The 22,918-nt window shown below is 32.5% G+C and overlaps 3 protein-coding genes across 4 annotated transcripts; all 3 read left to right on the top strand.

The window, feature by feature from the left end:
- Positions 1–3,596: 3,596 nt before the first annotated feature.
- On the top strand, positions 3,597–5,013 carry LOC114407243. 2 transcript variants are annotated; one of them, XM_028370278.1, is made up of 2 exons: positions 3,597–3,667; positions 4,186–5,013. In XM_028370278.1, exons 1-2 carry the CDS (start codon positions 3,654–3,656, stop codon positions 4,529–4,531), a joined length of 360 nt encoding a protein of 119 aa, XP_028226079.1. In that variant the 5' UTR covers positions 3,597–3,653; the 3' UTR covers positions 4,532–5,013. The 2 variants fall into 2 exon arrangements, with proteins under 2 accessions (XP_028226079.1, XP_028226080.1); XM_028370279.1 differs by having other exon boundaries at positions 3,663–4,041.
- A 6,204-nt stretch (positions 5,014–11,217) lies between these two features.
- LOC114407244 (ubiquitin-conjugating enzyme E2 variant 1C-like) lies at positions 11,218–15,641 on the top strand. The gene is made up of 4 exons (XM_028370280.1): positions 11,218–11,483; positions 12,804–12,943; positions 13,598–13,723; positions 15,240–15,641. The coding sequence occupies exons 1-4, from the start codon at positions 11,228–11,230 to the stop codon at positions 15,378–15,380; spliced, it is 663 nt and encodes a 220-aa protein (XP_028226081.1). The 5' UTR covers positions 11,218–11,227; the 3' UTR covers positions 15,381–15,641.
- Positions 15,642–18,549: 2,908 nt separating this feature from the next.
- LOC114407245 (probable CCR4-associated factor 1 homolog 11) lies at positions 18,550–19,813 on the top strand. The gene has a single exon (XM_028370281.1). The coding sequence runs from the start codon at positions 18,736–18,738 to the stop codon at positions 19,558–19,560; it is 825 nt and encodes a 274-aa protein (XP_028226082.1). The 5' UTR covers positions 18,550–18,735; the 3' UTR covers positions 19,561–19,813.
- Positions 19,814–22,918: the final 3,105 nt, after the last annotated feature.

The raw sequence follows: 22,918 nt of genomic DNA on the forward strand, positions 1-22,918 counted from the left end.
TTAATACTTCGTCTAATGAATTTGACCACGATAACAAACACTATAATTACGTTTCAAATTTATTAATTACACAACAATTTATTAAATGCCAATATGAAACTCTTTTATGCTTACGTTATATAAAATTAAATTCTTCACTTAAATGAAGTTCTCTAATAATAATTATCCAATACTTACGTTATATAAAAAATAATTTTGAAAAAATGATTGTTTAACAAATACATAATATTTGTTTTCTAAAATGAGTAGAATTTTTTTAAGTAAAAAAAATTAGACAAACAAACTTAAACAGAAAATTATTTATTTTATTAAATAAGTGTTTTTTGAACAAATAAATTTATTAAGCAAATTGACCCAATGATCTCACAAGTAAGAAAAGGAACAAGCTTGTCGATCCCTCTTATTTTATATTTGTCAAGAAGAAGGTGTGTCTAAATTTCAAATTGAAAATTAATATGTTCAAATGATCGAAATATTGTAGAAATACTTTGAGATTCTATTAAAGAATCGAAGACTATATTAATCAGAGTTGTTAAAAAAAAGTGATAAGTGAGTTTTCTTTTTTTCTTTTTTCAAAGTCTTCCGATTTTTCAATTCAAATGAAAGGCACGATTGGTAAAATGGTTCAAACGGAGATACGCGTCCTTCTTATTTGTATGTCATCGATGAGATGCTGAACTTTAAAGAATGGGAGTGTCTATTTATAGTAAGTAGTAAAGCATCATTTAAAGAATGTTTCATGAACCCATGCCACGTTGACTAAAAAAATTCTACATAGAGAAAATAATACTGCCCTTTTACAATTGATTTTCTCTCTTCACCAGATTTCATTGTTTCCTTGACCTAGATTCAAAATAATGCCAAGATAATCACAAAAATTCACACGCAACCTTTCACGTTGTATCGTTTTAAACTGATAGTAACATTAACGTTTATTTGCTAGAGTATGAACAATGAAGAAATAAGGATGTGAAAAAAGAAATGGGTGAGAAATAAAACTGGAGTTATTTGATTCTACATAAGAATAGATGAGAAGGAAAAAATATATATAAAACTAACTTATTCTTATTTCCTCCCAAAACAGCGAAGAAATTTAACAGTAATGACATTTTAACTCAAACATAATCGTTTATGACAATTTTTTTATATATGAATTGATCCATTTTTCAAAAACCATTGATGTTCTTCATAATCGATTATTTAACTTTAAAATTGATTTTAATTTTTTTTTTATTTTAAACTAAACATTCTTATTTCTATATATTTCTCACATATTTTCATTGTAAAGGACAATTTTGATTTTGAATCTCAATGAGCTGTCACCTAAGAAAGCAAACCCACACAAGCTATTTAGAAGTAAATTGGTTATTAATTTATCCTAGCAGAATGGGTGAATTCATTTAATTAAACTCTCTTAATGTTTTTTTAATAAATAAAACTCATAAAAATTTTATGAAAACAATATTGGCACCAAGACTAATATTTTTTTTTAATTTCTATCATTTATTGCTTAAAATAAAACCATTTCTTCATTTTTATATTATTTAAAATTTTGTAATTTTGGTTCATCTTTAGTTTATCGTCAATTTTATAATACAAAATAATGAGTACACATCTAAGTAATGATATGACACTAATATGCTAATATGATAGATATTGTGAAAATTTAACACATGTGTTAACATAACATTAATAGTCTAAAATTTAGTTTCTATTGTAATATCAAGGCATTGTTACCATATTAACATATGTGTTAGACTTAGACTGTTATGCAAGCAGTTAGTGTTATGACATTACTTATGTCACGCCAACAATTTTTTTTGTTGAAAAAGTAATGACATATTAAATGTAAAATTAAAAATGCTAACTTTAAAAAACTTAGAATTAAATGTGTAATAAATTTTTGAAGAACTAAAATTACACTATCATAAAACTATACTAACCCAAATGTGAATTTAAGCTTCTTTTTTTAAATATTAAAAATTGTTTAAATACCTTTTTAATTCTTATAATTTAATGTTTTTTTCATCTTTATAAAAAAATTGTTTTTAAGCCTTATAAATTGTATTCATTTTATTTTTTCGTTATTTTAAAACTTTACATAACATTTTAAAAAATGATAAAAGTATTATTTAAAGCATTAAAAAAATAAAAAAATAAAATAAACATAATTTATCATAATTAAAAAAGTATAAGAACAAAAAAGTAAAAAAAATACTAAATTATAAGTACTCAGAAAATATTTAAATCTGTTAAAAGAATTAAAATGTCGGGTTCTTAGTATACAATTTAAAAAATAACTTGAAAATAATATCAGGGTTAAATGTTCCTTCGCGATCAATGTGAATCAACAGTGATCAATGAGTAAATGTTCCACAGCCCTCTTCCCGGCTCTGTCGTTGCTTTGTTAAATCACGAATCAAGATTCATGGCAGAAAACATTCTTTACTTTGTTTTAATGGTGACAATAATGTCTTCAGAAGAATCAATGGTGCCGTGACAATAACACCACGAGATCCTGTAATGTCTGTTGGACGATGGACATAGGTTGTACTTTCCAAAGTAGTAAGAGGGAACTTAGTCCACGGAAAAACCCTCAGGAACTCAGAACATGAGAAATTCTCTAGCAGAAGAATCATGATTCCTTCCATCGCTGGCCTTAGCCACAAGCCCACAACAACGTTTAAAGGAAAGGACCCCATACAAAAATCATTCCGTAACAACTCTATCCAAAAAATAAACATTTTAATTTTGATTTCCTTCGTGAAGATCATATTCAGATAAAGGGGTGCTGAAAGACCTAAATGGTAGACACGCATGCATTTTCTTCGAACATAAAAACTAGTATGAGGCTTGCTTTTGTATTCATTTCAGCTTGTGAGGGTGTCGTGCTGTCATTCAGATGAGATCCCATTGAACATTGTCATTTCATTTAATTTGCTTTCCTTTTCTCGGGGGGCACTGTTGAAGTATTTAAATTTGGGGCAAGGCTGTTACACTTGGTTTTAGTTTCATTGCTACGATTTAATAAATAAAATGGGGCTTATAATTACTACTACGTGATATTAAATTTTGTTGGTGAGGGGTTGGATTTTTAAATAAGGGGGGTTTAGCTTTAACAGTTGTTGGATTTTCTCTTGCGATTTGTTGCTCCAAGACTTAAAACACCGACTATCCCTTAAGCAATGAATGAAGAAAGACCATCCTTCTGCACTTTGTAATTGCAGTATTTACTCCAAATTTCCCCTTCCTGCATACTCCTTGGGATTTTTCCATTCAATTAATACATTTCCTGGCCTCAATTTACAATCTCCTTCTACCCAATACTTCAATTCAATTCAATCCCATCACTCTTTTTTTTTTCTCTCTCCTTCCACCCAATGGCTTCAATTTATACAATCTCCTTCTACCCAATATTTAAAATTGAGGCATGGCTGTTGCACACAGTGACACACTTGGTTTTAATTCCATTGTTACAGTACGATTTAATTAAACAAAAAGAAGAAGAAAAAAATAAATGGGACTTACTACTAGGTGTTATTAAATTTTGTTGGTGAGGGGTTGGATATTTAAAAAAGGGGTTTAGCTTTAAATTTCTCTTGCGCTGTGTTGCTCCGAGAGTCTTAAAACACCGACTCTCCTCCCTTAAGGCAATGAATGAAGAAAGGTCCTCCTTCTGCATTTTGTAATTGCGATATTTACTCCAAATTTCCCCTTCCTGCATACTTCTTGGGATTTTTCCAAACAATTAATACATTTCCTGGCCTCAATTTACACTCTCCTTCTACCCAATACTTCAATTCAATTCAATTCAATCTCTTTCTCTCTCTCCTCTCTCCTCTCTCTCTCTCTCTCTACACCCTACCCCCCTCCACCTCTCTCTCACAATTAATTTAAGCCTTAAATCACTCCCTTCGTTTTCCTTATATAAAATGGCCCTGATCCTTCACCAATTCTCGCAACAACAAAGATCACCAACACTTTGCTGGTGCCATTCTTTCTGACCTCTCTTCCAAAAACACTTCCTCCACCCACCTTAAAGTGAGTGATCAAAATCACCACCACCTCCTTCTTCTTCCAATTTTCTTTCTTTTTGATCATATGATTAGACCTTTTTGTTTATTATTTATATTTGCGTGCCTTATATATTTTTTTTGTTGTTTTGTTTTTCTTGTGTGGTTGCAGAAAACAGAGGACAGCCATGAGTCGCAGAAACGAAAGTGGTCCAAAGCTTGACTTGAAGCTGAACCTGTCCCCACCGAGGGCTGATCGGAGACTGGATTCGCCGACACGATCGGCGACGGCGTCTCCGACGTCACCGCCGAGCTCGTGCGTGTCTTCGGAGCTGAACCAAGAGGACAAGAGTTACTCTAACAGCCCTGAAGCCACTTCCATGGTTCTTGTGGGTTGCCCTCGCTGCCTCATGTATGTGATGCTCTCTGAGGATGATCCAAAGTGCCCCAAATGCAAAAGCACCGTTTTGCTTGATTTCCTCCATGACACCAAAAACCCCACCATAAGGAGGAGTTAGAGTAATAGAGTTAGGGTCCTCTGTTTGTAGCTCCGTTTTCATCTGTTCCTAATAGTAAGACATATTATATTAGCTTGCAATGCTTAGGAATTAATCTCCTTTTACTGTTTTTAACTATTCCCTCCTTTTATGAGTAGTGCTATGTGCGCTCCACTTTTACGCTCTTTCCCAACAATTTTGTCAAAGCAGGGGATGCAGAGATTGCAGAGACAGAAAGAGGCAGAGTGGAGCGTGAATAGCACTATTTTCAATCACCTATAGAAAGTTACTGGGAAATTCGGAAATGTTAGGTATCTATTATATAGGAGCTGGGTGCTCTTTAGCGGTTAAAAAAAAAGTGTTATAGGGGGCTTATAATCTCAGGTGCCCTCCCTCTTAGCTTGCTTGTTGAAATTTAAGGTGAAATCATCAAACCTTAGTTTCCCTTGACTCTCTTTTGCTCTGCATCAATGATGTTATGTTAATGTTACTGTTTCATTCAACGTGGCGCACATGCTGTTATTTTGTTAACGTTAGCCACCATAAAAAGTAAATATAGGCCAATTAAAATTATAAAAAAAGTTAGATGCAACAAAAGCAAAATTGTATGACAGAATGTAGATCCTCTGTACTTTGTAACAGTTGGAATGGTTTGAAACTTAAGAAGGCCCACCAAACCGGTGTTAACTGCAGCATCTACTGCACTTTGTGAACTTGAACCACTCATGTGCACATCAGCATGCTTGAAAAAAAATTAATTAAAAAAGGTTCAATTAGGTTGGCATCTAATTGAATTAGTTTAATATGCTAGTTGACTTTATTTTAGATTGCCTTCTAAAAATTGGGGATATGGTAGTACTAGTATCTAATATCAAATGGCTAGTAATAACAATATTTACATCATTGAAAATCTAGTTTTCTAATTTCATTCAGATCCCCTGACACGATCCAAGGTAGTAGTAGTCAATGGAAAGTTTTTGCATGCGATAATGACTTTATTTTATTTTATTTTTTTTTAAAAAAAGAAGGGATAGTTCCAACTTGCATGCTACAAATTTCAAGTGTCCACGAGCATAATGAGAGCAATGGCGTGAAAGTCGTATGTCGTGTAGTATAAGAAAATTATGTTGTGCTGTGGGTTAGGACGAGAAAGGATGAGTGAATCAAGGGATGGTGGAGGGTGGGTTGGGTAGTTCCGAGCATTGAAAAAAAAAGGCCATTCTATTAAGGCCATTTAAATCACATAAATGCAAGAGTAATTGAGACGGTTGAGAATAATGTGGGAGATATTACGTCAGATGATAAATGCTGAATTTTTATTTTATTTTTTTCCACCTATTTTTATCAATACTTGCTTCTAATCTGCTCATGATCTTTATCTTTGTTGCATTTCGCCTTACCTATTTCTCAACGAAAATTCCTTGTTCACACCTATCTGCAATTTTGCATCCATTTGTGTTTATATCTATTTTCCTACATAGTATATGCAGAGACCATTATTGCACCAATTAAGGCTCTCCTATTGTCAGCTTTGTTAGTAAATTGACCGTGAAGGTATGGCAGAGTATTAATCAGTAGTAGTAATTTATAACTATTAGATTGAAAACTTCAAAACAAAAATCAGAATCATTATTATTCAAATATGTAAATTTATAGGTTAAATCAGGTGAAAACATCGTGAGAAATGACAATAAATCGTCTGTATGTGTCATCAATAAAATATGGGCAAGTTGAACAAGGTACACAGCTCATGGATAGAGAGGGATTGATCATCAAAATGAGAGGCCAAATCAAAACCGTGGAAAAAGGACAAAATAAAGCAAAAAATAAGAAACGTTGAGTAAATTCGATTATCTTAAAATCAGGCCTAAGGAATATCCTGAAAGAAGGTTAGGCATTAGTGCATATCATCTCTCTCTTCTTCTTTTTTTTTCCTATTACATTATAGATATCTAAGGAATATTTATCAATTTTGTTGATAATTAATTTTTTTAAAAAAAATTAACCAACAATCTTTAGTGAAATTTTCTCATCTCAATCATGTTTTTTCATCAACAAAACTTAAATTCAAGACCTTACTTAATATTAAGTTTAATACCATTTGAACTAACAACTCATTCATAATTTCTGGGTTATACTCCAGACATAATATAACTAATATTTTTATATTTTTAACAGATTGTAATTAAAATATAAAATTCAAATTCTGCATTTGAGTGTACTTATCCTTTTTACATAGTAGTGATTCTCCGTTACTTGAACACCTGGACTTTTAGTGTGTATATGTATTTGAATTTATGTTGGACCATAAAAAATGTATTAAAATATTTGTTAACATAATTTTAGATAAATATTTATCTTTTTAGTTTTACATTGAGAATTGAGTTTAGGTCTAATGTTGATTATAAGTTGAAGTAATTTCAAGTATTGTATTTTTTTAAAAATTGAAAAAAATATTTAGACTTTTAAGTTTTACCACTAACTTTTTTAAAGAGAAATATTTAAATATAAATTGTTTCATTTCAAAATTGACTTTAATTAAAATCAGTTTTAACAACATTTATCCAAACAGATAAAATAATTGTGAGATAAAATTAAGAATATTATTCTTAAGCTTGCAGCAATAAAATGTTTTATTGATGTATGATACAACATTTATTATGATTATCACTTATCTTTTTGTTGTCTATCAATGCGATCCATATCTTCGCGTCATGTATTGCATTACATTGATCAAAGTAATCAATTAGTCATTATATCTATTTCTATTTTTCATTGTAGTTGACTATGTCCTCATCATATGGGATATGTATGCATTACATGTGTGCACACACTAAGTCTGTTTCAATCCAACCCTTGCCCTTCTAAAATAACCTAGGAGACAAAAAAAGAAAAGAACAAAAAAATGATTGTCTATTTGCTACAAGTCAACCAAGTAACCTAACTTGATGATTGATGAGTGAACCCTCCTATACTTTTGTTGGTCATACTATGATTTAGGTGAGTATAAAATAGGATAAACTTAAACTTACATAAACCATTTGATCTGATATGAACGGTAAGTCATTGTTGATTAGTGATTATCTTAAATACAACTTGTTATCTTTGTAGTAAAAAATGAATAGAAAATTTAAAGTCACTTAAATATTATTGATATAACGGTTGACCACATTTATATTAATAATATTTTTTTTATCGGTCAATGTTGATGGAGTGATGCAAAAAGATTTTTTTTTCATTACTTCATGCATATTCGGTACAATATGTGTTTATTAGTCTATTTTGGATGAATCACAATATCTCTTTATTCGTAATTAGATACTAATATTTTAAGGTACTAATATTTATTTAAAAAATTAATTTTTTCTAACAATACTCTTATATACAAAGAGATCTAAAGATCAAATCTTAGTCACACGCTTTAAAAAAATATGATTATTTATCAACTATACAACATGTTAATTATAAATAAACGTGACAATAGTCAACATCACTATTAATTTGTTTTAAAGCTGAAAAGATGAAAACTTAGATAAAAGTTAATAGTAAGTATTTTCTTCCACAGGGCCAACAATTATCCCACTTACAAATTATTTGAACAAAAGTCAAGCATGTAACACCCATTTATACAAAAATATTCCAATGAAAAGTTATTTTTCATGTTCTCGTCAATTTGTAAGCGTCAAACTAAATTAGAAGCACACCAAGCAAAGGGGATAAGATAGAAAGGAAAATTCGAGGCTATGTAGTGCTCTTTTTCAATTTATTGAAAGAGGAATTTTGCCAAACACGTAAAACACGTGTAGAGCCAACAATCTAAATCTAATGGAAAGCGTGATGCAACGCAGAGTTGAGATGTCTGTGTGATTTTTTTTATTAAACACAAATAATTAATCAATATCATATGGTGGAAGAACAAAAAATATTGATTTTAGATTAAAAAAAGATGAAAACAAAAAAAAAATAAAGATTAAAACCAAGACTTACTTATTCTACAAATACTAAATACATATTTAACCTAAAGATTAAAGTGTCATTGCATTTATTTTTACAAATAATTAAAATGACGATAAAAAATATAAATCATTTTGTATTTTTATATACTGATCAAGTGATCGGTAAAAAAGAAAAAAAAAACATCAAATGACTGATGTAATAATAATTTGTGAGAGTTTGAATTGGTGTAGGGGTTCGCTATTGGTCCAATTGTCTTTGCCTTTTCTTTAACTTGTTTTGATCCCTTGTCTAAAATAGGTAATTAATGAAATGAACCAAGTCATTATAAATGGAAATTAACTTTCCGGCAAAATGTTAGTTCACAATAAAATGAATTGTCAAAAGAATCAACATCAAGCCTTGCATTAATTAAGGTATTTTGTCTGAGTACATTTCAGTTTTGAACTTAATGTAATAAAAAAAATACAAATACAAATTCCTATTATTGAGAAATTGATTAAGAAACTAAAATAATAAAAAAATTAAAATGTATAAAGTTGTATTGTTCATAATTTTTTTTATGTTCTCTAGTAATTTTTACAATAATATTATTTTAATTTTTTAACCAATATCTTCGCTCTTAAGGGCATGTATCAGAAAATCCTAAAAAAACCATCATATTAATTTTTTTAAAACATCACGGCCTTCATATTAGTCTTTAAAATTTAAAAAATAAACAAACAATCAAACAAAACTTCACTTTTAGTAACATTACAATTAAATTTAATCGTGTAAATCTCATGGGTACTTGTCTGACTTGACTTTAATGTTTGAATTTTTTCATCATAAAAGGAAAATTCATTAATATCATATTTAATTTTTATGGATAAAAAAATTTGAAAGTTAAGGTTGGGTTGAATTGAGTTTAATCATCCCCAAAATTTTTAAAAGTGAGATTAAACTTTAAAAAACAACTTTTAACTCATAGAATTAACACAATGATATAAGATCTTATTATATTTATACGTGGGAGAACAATCTATTTAATAAAAAAATTTGTATTTAATTTTTTTTGTTTCCAAATTTTTTTTGAACTAATAATAGACATACGCCATAAACGAGATTAATCTCTAACTTAATAGGGTGAGAAACCCATGATATTTTTATCATAAACAAAACTTAAAAAGTAACTTATGTTAAATCAAACTCAAACTTTAAATAATTCAAGGTAAAGTCTTATGGGAGTTTATGTTAACTTAGTGAATATAAATAAGAAATAGTAGAGATAGAGATTTACTAAATTGAATTGTCTTCATAGTATGAATAGAGTGAAAATTTTAGTGACATTCACAATAGATCACATGACAAAGGATTTATATGGGGTTCTATTTCTGCAAGAAAATAGTGATTTATCGCATGATGAGTAATAAAAATCTTAGCACAATGCTTTACATCTATATCAAGAATAATGTCACTACTCACTACCATTCGAAATTAAGGTCACTCATTCAACCTTGCAAATTGTGGCAAACTTAAAAACACCAACCTACTTTTTTCGTTTATGAATGACAATACAAATAGAATTAGGTATATATATTAGTCTAGTTTCCATAAACTCAATTTGCATATAAGTCTACAAATAAACGAGCTTGCTACTTTTGGGCCCACATCTACACCATAGGCTTGTAAACTGGATTGTAGACCAGCATGTAATCCTTTTATTTTTTTAATTACTTTTTTCCCATTATTTATTTATTTTATTCAATTTTATCTCATTATTAATTTAAGGTTTAACATATAATTTTTAAAACCAAGTCATTTTACCCTTTGTTAGTTCAATTAGGTCCGTAATTTTTAAAATATGGTTACTTCGACGGAAAGAGTAACATTGACTTAATTTTAAAAATTATGACACCTATTTTTTTTTAAGGAAATTATGATACCTAATTGAAGTAACAAAGGGTAATATTAAATCGGGTTTAAAAAAATTGGGCATAAATAAAGCCTAGTTATATATAGAGTGACATTAAAGTCCTAGTTTAATAATAAATTATAAAAAAAAGGTTAACTACATTTTATCTTCATAATTTCACATTTTCATAATATGTTTCATAGTATTTTTTGTCATCAAATTGTTTACCATTTGGATTAAAGTAAAAAATATTATAATTAATTTTTCAATTATAATTAAATTAAGAAAATGTAAAAATTATTATTTTTTACTTTATCCTAAACATCAGGAAATCTCACCTAGAACTATTAAAAGAAATTAAAACTATGACATTTTTTAAGGGAAAAATTTCAATTTTTATTTAATCCTTACACTCATACAATATTTAGATTTTAGTTTTTATATTTTTATTTTGATTCTTATAGATATTTTTTTAATCTGTTCTAGTTTCACTAAAATATATTAAAAAACATATATGGATCGAGAGACTCAGGTAAGTAATTTCTAAGTATAAAAAGTATAATATAAAAACTATACAATCAAACTCGTATCTCAACTGATATAAAATTATTTTATTTAATCAGTAATTTTATGTTAGAAATCTGAATATATAATTACAGTAAATATTTAGAGAGAATAATTTATTATCTATAATAATCTTATGTTGTTGAAATAGGATTTTCTCTGGTAGATAATACTACCATAGTACATGTGCTCTAATCCAAAGAAACATGGAAATTGTGATGAATAATTAAAATTTCACCAAAAAATAATAATAATTAAAGTTAAAAGCATTTTTTTTTCCCACAGAAATGCGAAAGGACGTATCGATGCGTTTGGTCCTCATAGAAGAAGCGTCGACCGACGACCGAGACCGAGAGAACATGTGTGATTACGGTAATACCCTTCCCTATTACAGCAAATCGCTGTTGTGCCATTTTCTTTTTCTTGGTTATTCCAACATTAATTTTTGCAAACACACAGCGATTCCCCTCTTTCTGAGATATTTCGAATTTCGATACTTTGATCAGATCCACAACACTCCTTCATCCATGACGCTTGGCTCTTCAGGATCCAGTGTCGTGGGTTAGTCTCTCACCTATCACCGTCCTCTTCTAACATTTTTTTCAAAAACCGAAAATCATGCACATTTTTCTGTTACTTACTTGTTGCCTTGATCTATAGCACCGATGAGGTTAATAATCGTTTGTTTGCTTCGTTTTACCGTCGTATATTTTTTGTTGTGATTTTGATGATGGAAACGGCGTGGGGGTTTTCAACCCATAGCTGCGGTTTCGGATGATGAATTTTGCGTAAATGCTGTTTTTTTTTTGTTTTTGTTTTTTTAATACCCTAATTATAATTTAAATCACTTTGGCTTGCTTTCACCTGTGTTTAACTGTTTATCATTGTATTGTATGCTTCTTTGAAATTCGTATTTCATTTCTACTGCTGTTTGAATATGAAAGCCCAGGTGAGTTGTTTTAATTGTCTCTGTTTGGTACCTTTAGCTATGTCCTCTGCTATTTCTTGTTGTATTGGAGCTTAATCCAACATGTGGGTGGGTAAGCGTGTTCACTGTTCACGATAATTTCATAACACATTTTTGTTCCTAAGCATGGTTATCATATGACAAACCATGAAAGAACTAAGACTCTTTTTGACAATTCTAGGTTTAATATTCAAGTAAAAGTTTTGACATTCACAGTCTTGGTTTTGGCTTTTGAAATGTAAGCTAAGACCTTTCAGATTACATCTCTCCCTTCTTAGGGAATTCGGATAATAATTACCATTAGTAGTCTTTGGGACTTACAAATATGACACTAGAACTCTTTAACTAGTAGCATTAATCTGACATAACATACTGCTTATAAACAGAAGCTACAAAAATCAGATAAAATATCTTAAAATTATGAAGCTATAAGCCAACTAATTATTATTTTCTTTGGTACTGCTCATGCATGAAGATGCTCTGTGAACAAAGAAATGTGCCTTGCCATCTACTGGATAAAGTAATGTGGAACACTTTTGCTGGCTCTGGTCATAAAGTTGTGTTATGAAGCTAAAATAGAAAAGAAGTATTTTAGACAGAACTAAAGAGAGGAACATCTCCTTTAATGGTTTCCCCTTTCACACACAGCTAATACTAATGTTTACATTTGATACCTAACAGAATGATCCCCTTTCCCTTGCATCCTCTTATTTATATCAAATTAAGTGATTAACCCCTTTAATTAACTAACTATCAGTTCTAACTATTGCTAACTAATTTTTCCTTCCCTCCTAACTCCTAATATCATGACTAAAATTTGGTTGAAGGATTACATATGTAGCCATTCTTGATATTTATTGAAGATACAATGTTAGCATGAGTATGTAGTTAAAGGCATTTGTACTTTAATGCAGTTCCAAGGAACTTCAGATTGCTGGAGGAGCTTGAGAAGGGAGAAAAAGGAATCGGAGATGGAACAGTTAGCTATGGAATGGATGATGGTGACGACATTTACATGCGCTCTTGGACTGGAACCATTATTGGCCCCTATAATGTAAATATTTATCTATTACTGCCTTGATTTTTTTTTTCTATCAAATATGTGCATGCTAAATGAGCTGTATTTTATTTGAACCAGCGAATTTTCATGTATCGATGGAAGTTATGCATTCTAAAATGAAGTTTTTACTTTCTGGGTAATAGCAACTGAGCATGTTAATCTTTAAACAAACTTCTGTGTCTCTGTATGTACACCATCACCATCATAGTGTCCAAGTTCATGTCCAGACAGTTCAGTTTCAAGAATTAAGTTATATAACATAGCACAAACTTCCATATATTTATAAATGTACACTTATATTATTATACAACTTTACTGAGCATAGTATTGACAGCTATTAGAAATATAATTGGAAATGTTATTATGCTTCTGTGATTTATCTTGTGGTTATAATAATGGAAGCAATTTTGGCTTTTTTTTTATGTCCGTCCAATAGTCTGCTGAATCTTTACTTGACTTGATTTATGTAGCGTCTTTGCATCATTTTTGAAAAAATCTGAACTCTGAAGTATGAATTGCTCTACTTAAAACTGAAAGTTTAGACTTATTATCTCTTTTCCAGATAATGTGCTTGTTTTTTTATATGCTGCATGAATAACAGGCTATATGCAGGTTCAGTAATTTATGCTTTTTGTGTTTTTCTACCAGACTGTACATGAAGGAAGAATTTATCAATTGAAGTTGTTTTGTGATAAAGACTACCCAGAAAAGCCCCCAAGTGTTCGGTTTCATTCACGAATCAATATGACTTGTGTTAATCATGAAACTGGAGTGGTATGATTCTTAGTTTTTAACACGCTTTCAGCTATTTACATGTTTCAATTCATTGGGTGCTGTGGTAGGAGCCATGAGGGGGTATACACAATGCTAACTGCTGTGTTTTTCATTTTGCTTTCTCAATTGATGTGGGAAATAAATATGAGATGTATGCAAGAGTGTGTTGGGAACTCACGTTGACTTGTAATGTGGCCTAAATAGTGTATATAAGTAGGGAGTAACTGATTCGGGTTAGAATGAAGCTCCTTTCAAGTAGGAGTGAACTCCAGAAAAATAAGAGAGAAAAGGTAAATTAGAAGGCTAACTTTGCATGTAAATTCATTGCTCCCTTTCTATCATTCATTACAAGAGTATATATAACAGTATGCCACACCGTAGAACAAAAATGCAATAACAGAAAGCATATCAGAATGCTCAAATGCTTTCTAGAACCCTACTGACTTATATACTTGTGCCTAACAATAGACACAACTATTATAATACTCTATTGGGCCTAACAATAGAACTTGGGTCGTAACAGTAACTCTTACCCCGATGAACTAACTTTTGAAGATTAGTAACTCTCACCCCCATGAGTCTATCCTAGTGATTGTTGTTGGATGTAATGATCTATCAAGTCACTTGTAATCAGTTGTTATTGGACAACCTGCAGTGGCAGATGTTTAATCTTGCAAACTTCACGTTGCCCAGTTTTGACATGAGGAGTGTGTGTTGGAGATTCTACATTGATTAGTGATATGTCAAAATAATATATATAACCTTGTGAGCTAGTTTTTGGAATTGAGTTAGGCTCAAACCCTAATTCTAAGGGAGTAATTTGAACTCTAAGAAGGGAATAATATGTAGAGGGGTTTGAGGAACACTCTCTTGTTGGTTAAAATTATTGAAAACTTGGTTGATACACTCTTCCATGTTGGTTAAAATTTATTGAAAACTACAAAATCAAGAGAGGTTATTATCATTTCTCATGTATGTGTTGATTTCATCATGCCCTGATGAAAAAAAATACAGGTTGCTTCATCTACATACCATTGCCATCCTACTTTTCTTAATCATAACATAAAACTTGGTTGATACATCCTTATTCCAAGTCTACTAGAAATTTGGAACTTTGGAAGAGTAAGCATGGGTTGAACTTGAATGGGCCCAGAAATGTGGTTGGATCACTCTTATATTCAAGGAGTAATAAGGGAGAAATGTGGTTGGAAGGCTTGGGGAGATGGAGGGAGTAGGGATCTGCACCAGGACTTGGGACACAGATTATTGTTTGGGGAGATTGGGAGCAAAGGGTTGAGAAGTTAGGCAACAATTGAGTGCTCTGGCACTTGGAACCCCTTCTTATCTTTCTCCAGATCATTTCTTTTTTGTAGTTGTTAACATTGTTATGCATTTTCCCAGGTCTCCCTTGTATTCATGAACTAGTTTGCCAATACATATACTCCTATTATTAGTCCCTGATACAAACTTGATAATAAATTCCTAATTTAGATTTATGGATTTGTAATTGAAACAGGTTGAATCAAAGAAATTTGGTCTTCTTGCAAATTGGCAACGGAGGTTTACCATGGAAGATATACTGACCCAGCTGAAGAAGGAAATGGCGGCTTCACATAACCGCAAGCTTGTCCAACCTCCTGAAGGTACTCACTATTAGTGTCCAAGATCATACCGATATTGGATCATATTGCATTTGCAGTATGCAATATATAGTATGTATTACTCTTGATCCTTCTAAATTCAAGAACATAATGGGGAATGCTCAAAAGAGCTTCATCTTTACCTCCATTGAGTTGTTTTGTTGCAATACATTTTCAACTGTGTTGAAGGGATGCTCTTTGATTTGTCCTAATTATTGAAAGCAACTCTTAAAGTAGTGTTCTTTTCTTATTATAACAGTTTTTCCCGTTTTGACCTTGCTTCTTTCTTAATTCACTTGCTTTCTGACTTTTAATTTAGCGGAGGCTATATAAAAAAGTGACAAATGCTGTTTGGATGTGTGCATGTCTTTGGTTGGTGCATGATATGTTCCGTGTTTTTAAATGTCAACGTGATTCTCTCTTGAGGATTTGGGTTCTTACATTATCTAGTTTTGGTATTGATTGAGAGCTTAATATTATACCCTTGATTTCTTGGACCAGCACCTGTGCAAAAACCAGTAGAGTATGTTTGTAGAAAATTATTGCCAATTTTAATTGGGAACCCTCTTCAGTTCCGAGCACGGTTGGCATAATTTATGTTGGCTGGAGCAACCTTAAGCGTTGTGAACTGCTATCAATATCTATTTTTAAGATGTCGCTTGATGAATTTTGCTGGATTTGTATATGTTAGAGACAGAAATAAAAAGTAAATTATAAGAAAAATGTTTTAGAAAGTGTGTGTAGGAATAATATAACTATTTTTGAAACACCCGTATTTGTCAATCCTTTTAAATTGAAAAAAATATATATTTGCGATCATCAACGAAAAATTTCACAACCTCGATTACATGTGTATGATTTCATGTGCTAATAACAATAACAATTGAACTAACAAGTAAACAAGATTCAGGCATTAAATAAAGGAAGGGTAGGGTGTCAACGTCGAAGTAGCCGATACTGTCACCACATATAAAATATGACCTAGGCAAAGACCATAAAAAGTTAATGACATAAGTCAGTTTACTCGATATACATAAACATAAGTTGGCTAGTGGCTATCCGTAATTTCCAGTAGGTTTGACAGGGATAATGATTTATTTCAATGCGCCTTTTAGTTGTTACCAAAAGATAAGCTTGACTTGACGCCCAAGTTGTCAAGTTGGAAGTGACTTTTTTCTTCAAATTATTGTGATACATTAATAAAAAAATTACTTATATGGTTTAACTATTATCGTAATTCCTACTTGAGAAATGTACATCTGTACTGAAGATGAAATTTTGATTGATTAATGCATAAAGTAAATATCCATTTCATTTTTAACAATTGAATGGTTGTTTGAGAGTATGATTTATGAAAATGCTATGAAAACTACGTGAGTAGGGCCAAAACAAATGTTCTTGTTGTCCTTTTATAAATGCACTATGCTTACTGCATCTTTGACCATAAAACAAAACATTTATTTGTCAGGCTATGTTTGCTTAGATATTACAAGTAATCTATAACTTATTTAATTAATTTATAAGTTTATTCGACTAAAATAGAGATATTTGATAGTAGTATTAAAATTTGACTTTTGGATCCTTTTATGTCATTGAGTGATATGATATGATAATATTAGAGGAATAAACACATGATTTCAATCAAACAAAGATCCACCACAATTGGTTGAGGATCCTACTAATTAATTTTTGATAAAAAAAAGTATGTCTTTATCATTCTAACATAAATTATGTTTTGTCACTCAACAGTATAAGAGGATCTAAATCTTTCAAGACTCATCATTGTCTTTCTTCCTAGTTCGATACAAAATTAATTTTAATGATAATGCATTGTCTTCACAAATCATTGTACTATATTACAAGAATAAAATTCAAAGCCCAAACATAAAAGCCGAAAACTAAAGCCATCATACTCCCGCAACACCACCAATTCGGAAACAACCACGCATCAGAAGATCTCAAAACATGATATCTACACAGAATATGTCCCGAGTTGGCAGAGCATAATAATATCACCATATATCCAAACAAGCCTTAAGAGTAGTGATCCAACACGAAAATGAATATTGAAATTTGCCCAATAAGTGATCAACTGCCACGAACGAATTTGCACCAGCTCCAACATTTTGTGCAACTCATTTTTTCTTTGAAAATATCATCTCATTTATACACTTTCAAATGGTCCAAACAGCAGCAAACCAAAAAGATTGCCACATCACACGCTTGATTTTCTTTGCTCCACATTGCACCAATCCTCCGAATTGTAAAAAATTAGGAACCACCTGATTGTGAAATGATAATTTTAAATCCCACCACTTCAAACACCTTCCCCCACAACTTAGAGAGAAAAATTCACATTGAATAAACAGATGTGTCATGGATTCCTTTTCTTTTTTTGCAAATGCTCCAAAATCACATTTCTTTGCATTAAATTTTGCAGGGTAGGAATTCTGATATCATTGTCACTTAAGCATGCAATGATACTTGTTTTCACGCACACACACAACAAAAAAAAGTTACTAAATTAAATTCTCAAAGGTTTTTTTTTTCTTTTTATTATCACTTATTTTTCCATAAAGATTAATATGGTGATACTTCATATATTTAAGAAATCAATTTGATAATATTTAATTTCTGAAGGATTAATATAAAAAGGAATTTAATCTTCAATCACGATTTAGAATTCGGCAATTTAATTCGGTAAACAAAGTTTTAAAAAATATAATTCTGCCCGACTAGATAAAGTTATATCTTAAAATAAAAAAGGTAAATAAATTATATTAAAATCTAAAGCAAATATATTATAGATCTATAGTCAGTGAAAAATTAGAATACAATTTAGTAATTTGCAGAATCTGCAGGGATTTGAATAATTAATTAGAATATAACTATTTTTCTTTGCTGATTAGAACATACCTAATTGGTTGCCTTAAAAAAAGACAAGTAATTTGCTAAAAATAATTAAATAAATATAGTATTCACCTAGTAGTATCATTGAGATAATCAATATTAATAAAAAAAATATCAATTTATCAAATTGGAACTTCCACTCCGTATAAAGCCAATTTAACCTAACTTGCTTTACAAGTCCATATCAATTGGCAATTGGCAATTGGCAACTGGCAATTATTCATTTATTCTTGTATTCGTGTTATTCTTTTTCATTGTTATCACGAAAAAAAGCAAAAAAAAAAAAAAAAAAAAGGACTAACGAGAAGAAAGAACCTTCCCCTCACTGTTTATAACAAGTTGTCCATAGCAGTGGCGTTCTCTCTTCCCCTGCGAATCTTTTTCTTCTTCTTCTCTTCAAACCCTAAATCGTGGCCTCGTAAATTAACCACCAAAGTGATCGAACTCAATACCCTAAAAGCCATGGCCCAATCCCATGGATCCATCCTCACTCGATCAGTGTGGTCCTCCAATCTCGAATCGGAGTTCGACTTAATCCGATCCGTCATCGATTCGTTCCCTCTCATCTCGATGGACACCGAGTTCCCCGGTGTCGTCGTGCGTCCCGACGCCGGCGACCCCTCCTTCCGCCACCGCCAACCCGTCGCGCACTACGCTGTACTCAAAGCCAACGTCGACCGCCTCCACCTGATTCAGATCGGCCTTACCCTTTCCGACAACGCCGGAAACCTTCCCACCCTCGGCACCTCCAACGCCTTCATCTGGGAATTCAACTTCAAAGATTTCGACGTCGCGCGTGACGCCCACGCTCACGACTCTGTGGAGTTGCTGCGCCGCCAGGGCATCGATTTCGAGAAGAATCGCGATTTCGGGATCGACTCGTTCCGGTTCGCGGAGCTCATGATGTCGTCCGGTCTGGTCTGCGACGACGCCGTTAGTTGGGTGACTTTTCACAGCGCCTATGATTTCGGATATTTGGTGAAATTGATGACACATCGCACATTGCCAGAAGAATTAAGAGAGTTTCTGCGTCTGGTGAGGGTGTTTTTCGGAGACAGAGTCTTTGATGTGAAGCATTTGATGAGGTTCTGCTCAAACCTGCACGGTGGATTGGACCGTGTTTGTCAGTCGCTGAAGGTGGAACGTGTTATTGGAAAAAGTCATCAGGCTGGTTCTGATAGTTTGCTCACTCTGCACGCGTTTCAGAATATCAGAGAGAATTACTTTGACAAGGCTGACGGACTTGTTCAGTACGCTGGTGTCTTGTATGGTTTGGAGGTTTTCTGAGCTTTCTTATATATGAAATAATAGTAATCAATTTGGCCTAGGTTTCTTTTCTCAGCTTTAAATTGTAAAGCTTACACATTTTCTCTGGCTTATCAATATCCATTAGGAATTATTAATTCTTTGGGTTCTATTTGCACCTGCGAAAGATAGTAATGTATGAGGAGGCAATGCATTTGTTGACTTAGAGCGTGTTAATATATAGAATTAGAGGATAATGTTTTTAAGTTATCAACAGAGTGAAAATTTTCTATCATCCACCTTACCTATACTATTATTTTAGTAAAGTGGTTTTAATATGTAACAGAAATGATTTTGTTCAAAGTTTGCCTGGTTCATGTTCATTGATTCAGTTGCAAAGTGTCGTGCATCTGGCTATTTCCAGTCAAAAGGTAAGGATAAGGGATACCCCTGCCGGTTTCCTCCATTTTGGTTTAGAGTCTATTTGAATGATTTCTGTAATTGGGTTGCAGATATTATATAGTTGAAGATCACAGATTGCATGGTAGGTCGTAAAATTAAGAACCAGTGCTATTTCTGCTATTTTTCATTTGCTGTTTCTTTTGTTACTTTATCTAGCATTCTTACTGTAGGAAAGTTTTCCTTCTCTCTCTGTCCCTCTCACAAGCACACATACACACGTTTAGTTAGTTGGAATGAAGCCAGAATAGGTTTTCAAAAGAGACAATGGCAGAATCTTGCCTTAAGTGATTTGAGTATGTGTGGAGAAGACATGTAGAAGTCTCCAGTCTTATCAATGGAAGATGGCAGAAGGTCCAAATTCCGCCATATAAACAGACCATGGCAGCCTATGGTGGCGCCATAGCTGACCTCCTTTCACAATTGTCTATAGCAGTTGGTAAAAAAGCCACCATGCCATTCTGCCATAGCGGCCAATGGCGCCACCATTTAACAACAACGCTCAATAAGGAGAGTTGATTAAATAGTGTAATCCAATCCTTAAAGGCAAAGGAAGACTAAGAAAACTATAGGCGAAACAATTAAGGACTAAAATGATTAATATTTTTGTCTTTAGACATGATTTACAACATATGGCGTTTTTTGATTCATTTAAGTTGGCTTCCCTTAATGGTAAAAGGCTGGGTTGTTGTTGTAGACTTGCTGCTGTATGCATTTACAGTTTACATTAAGCAAAAGTACTGAATGATTGCTGTTAGGCCTAAGCTAAGAGTATTATGGTCCATGATATTATTGGAATATTTATTTGTTGAAAATTAAAGTCTTGGATATTGTATTTATCTAGCTAGAAACTTTCTGAGGATATAAGGGGAAGTGGAGTTTACAATACTAGTACTTCCTAGCTAGTTAGGGGTTTTGTGAGTTGGATACTTGTTTAACTTGGAGAATGTAAGGGGGAAGGAGGCATTCTATTTTGCTATCTGTGAATGAAGAAATCCTTGTGAAAGGAAAAACCCTTGGAAGAGAAGTATCCTTTCTCCTATTTGCTGTCAATGTCACTCAATAAAGTCAGTATTTTGATTTATAACATTTGCTCCAACTCGGATCCTAATTTTGGGTAGAAGGAAAACAATCCCATGGATGGAGATCATTGAGTCAAGAATCATAGACCATGAATCGTTGATGGAGTTTCTCAAGAAGGGGCCAGAAAAATCAGTTATCAGGTCTCAGAAATGAAGGTTGAGGGAATTGAAGAGATCAAACAAATGCTTCAGGTTTGATGAAATAGTGCTTCTCATTCTTAAGAACATTTTTTTATGTTCTTGGATTGGTCATAAATCTGAGAACATAAAAAATGTTCTTAAGATAAGGGTAGTGAATAGACTGGGGATGATGAATATAGTAGAAAACCAAGAAATATATTCTTTGACAGAAGATTCTGTTATCCAATTCCAATAGCAGTTTAGATAAAACAAAGGGGAATTTATCTTCCAAGAATTTCATTGCTGGGCAAGGAAGATCAAATTGCCTAATTCAATGGTAACGATCCTTTGGTTGCAAGAATTCATGGTGAAGCCATCAGAGGGGAGGTACTAGAACACGATACAGAATCAGAACCAGATACTAAGATCAACAAGTATGACCGAACAGTAGAGATGGTCATGGTTGGGAATAAGGGTGAAGTAGAAAACTAGAATCTATTACAAAATCGGAACCATATACAAAGATCAACAAGTATGACCAAATGGTAGAGATGATCAAGGACAGGAATACAGGTAGAGGAGAAAAAATGTTGGGAGACAAAGGATGAGGTGCTGTCATGTTTCACAGTTTTGGAGCTTAGTTGTGACTCATATGACAAAGAACAAAAGGTGAAGCATCAATGACCTCTGAAACATGGATCTCAAACTGGTCGTTCAAGCCTTTACTGCTGGACAGGATGTATGCATGATTATGAAGCAGAGGCAACCTTGGATCAGGGTTATATGGAGTTTGACTGTGCCGTCACCACCACTGCTGCTGGACACAAGCTCGTAAGTGGTGGCCACTACCTGCAGAGCCACTATGGATGTGCACAAGTGAGATACGATGTGGTTTTGCTGGCATTCTGCCTAAGGAGAATGGAAGAAGGGTAGACATGACATTCTGATATTTGTCTTAATGGGCCAAGCCTAAATGGGTATGAGCTATTGGATTCATCAAGAAGGTATGTATGAATTGTAAATCCTAAAAGATTTAATGAGTCGAGCTCAAGCCCGCATAATTCAGAGAGTACCCACAATCATTCCCTTGTGGTTCCAGCAATATCAAAACAACATTACTTGGTTGCTACCATCAAAGTTGGCCTTTGTAGGTTATCAGGATCTCATATTGGAAATTATAAGGGTCGAGCTATACACCTACTGTGCATGAGGAGTTTTTTTTTTATGAAGACATTAAATTGAAAATTTTTGCCCATCCTCCTGTAGCTACAACAACAACAATAATAAAAAAAAACCCTTGGAAGTGTTTCCCTTATATTTTGCTTTTCAGATTCCAGCCTAGAGGACAGGAATTTCAGGGGGGGTGGGGGGGAGGTGGTATTGTTAGAGGATACAAGGGAAAGGGGAATTAGCGAGATAAATAAGAGAATGTAAAGGGGAAGGAGGCATTTTATTCTGTTTGTGTAGATTGAGAGCATTTGCTTTTTTTTTAGAAAAGAGAAATCATTTGAGAAGGAGGAAACCATGGAGAAGGATTTTTTTTGTCCCTCGTATATTTTTGTTCAATTTCACTCGAACAATAAATAGTATTTTGGTTAAAAAAAGGGAAATCCTTTGAGAAGGAGGAAACCCTTAAGAATGTTGTTTTCCCCCTTACTTTGTCTTCCTTAGTTAACTCACCTGACTAACTAATATTCTAAACTCCCCTTCCTCTTATATCCTAACAAAACTTGTACTAC

Source organism: Glycine soja, chromosome 3 (genome assembly GCF_004193775.1).
Source record: "Glycine soja cultivar W05 chromosome 3, ASM419377v2, whole genome shotgun sequence".
NCBI classification, from domain to species: domain Eukaryota; kingdom Viridiplantae; phylum Streptophyta; class Magnoliopsida; order Fabales; family Fabaceae; genus Glycine; species Glycine soja.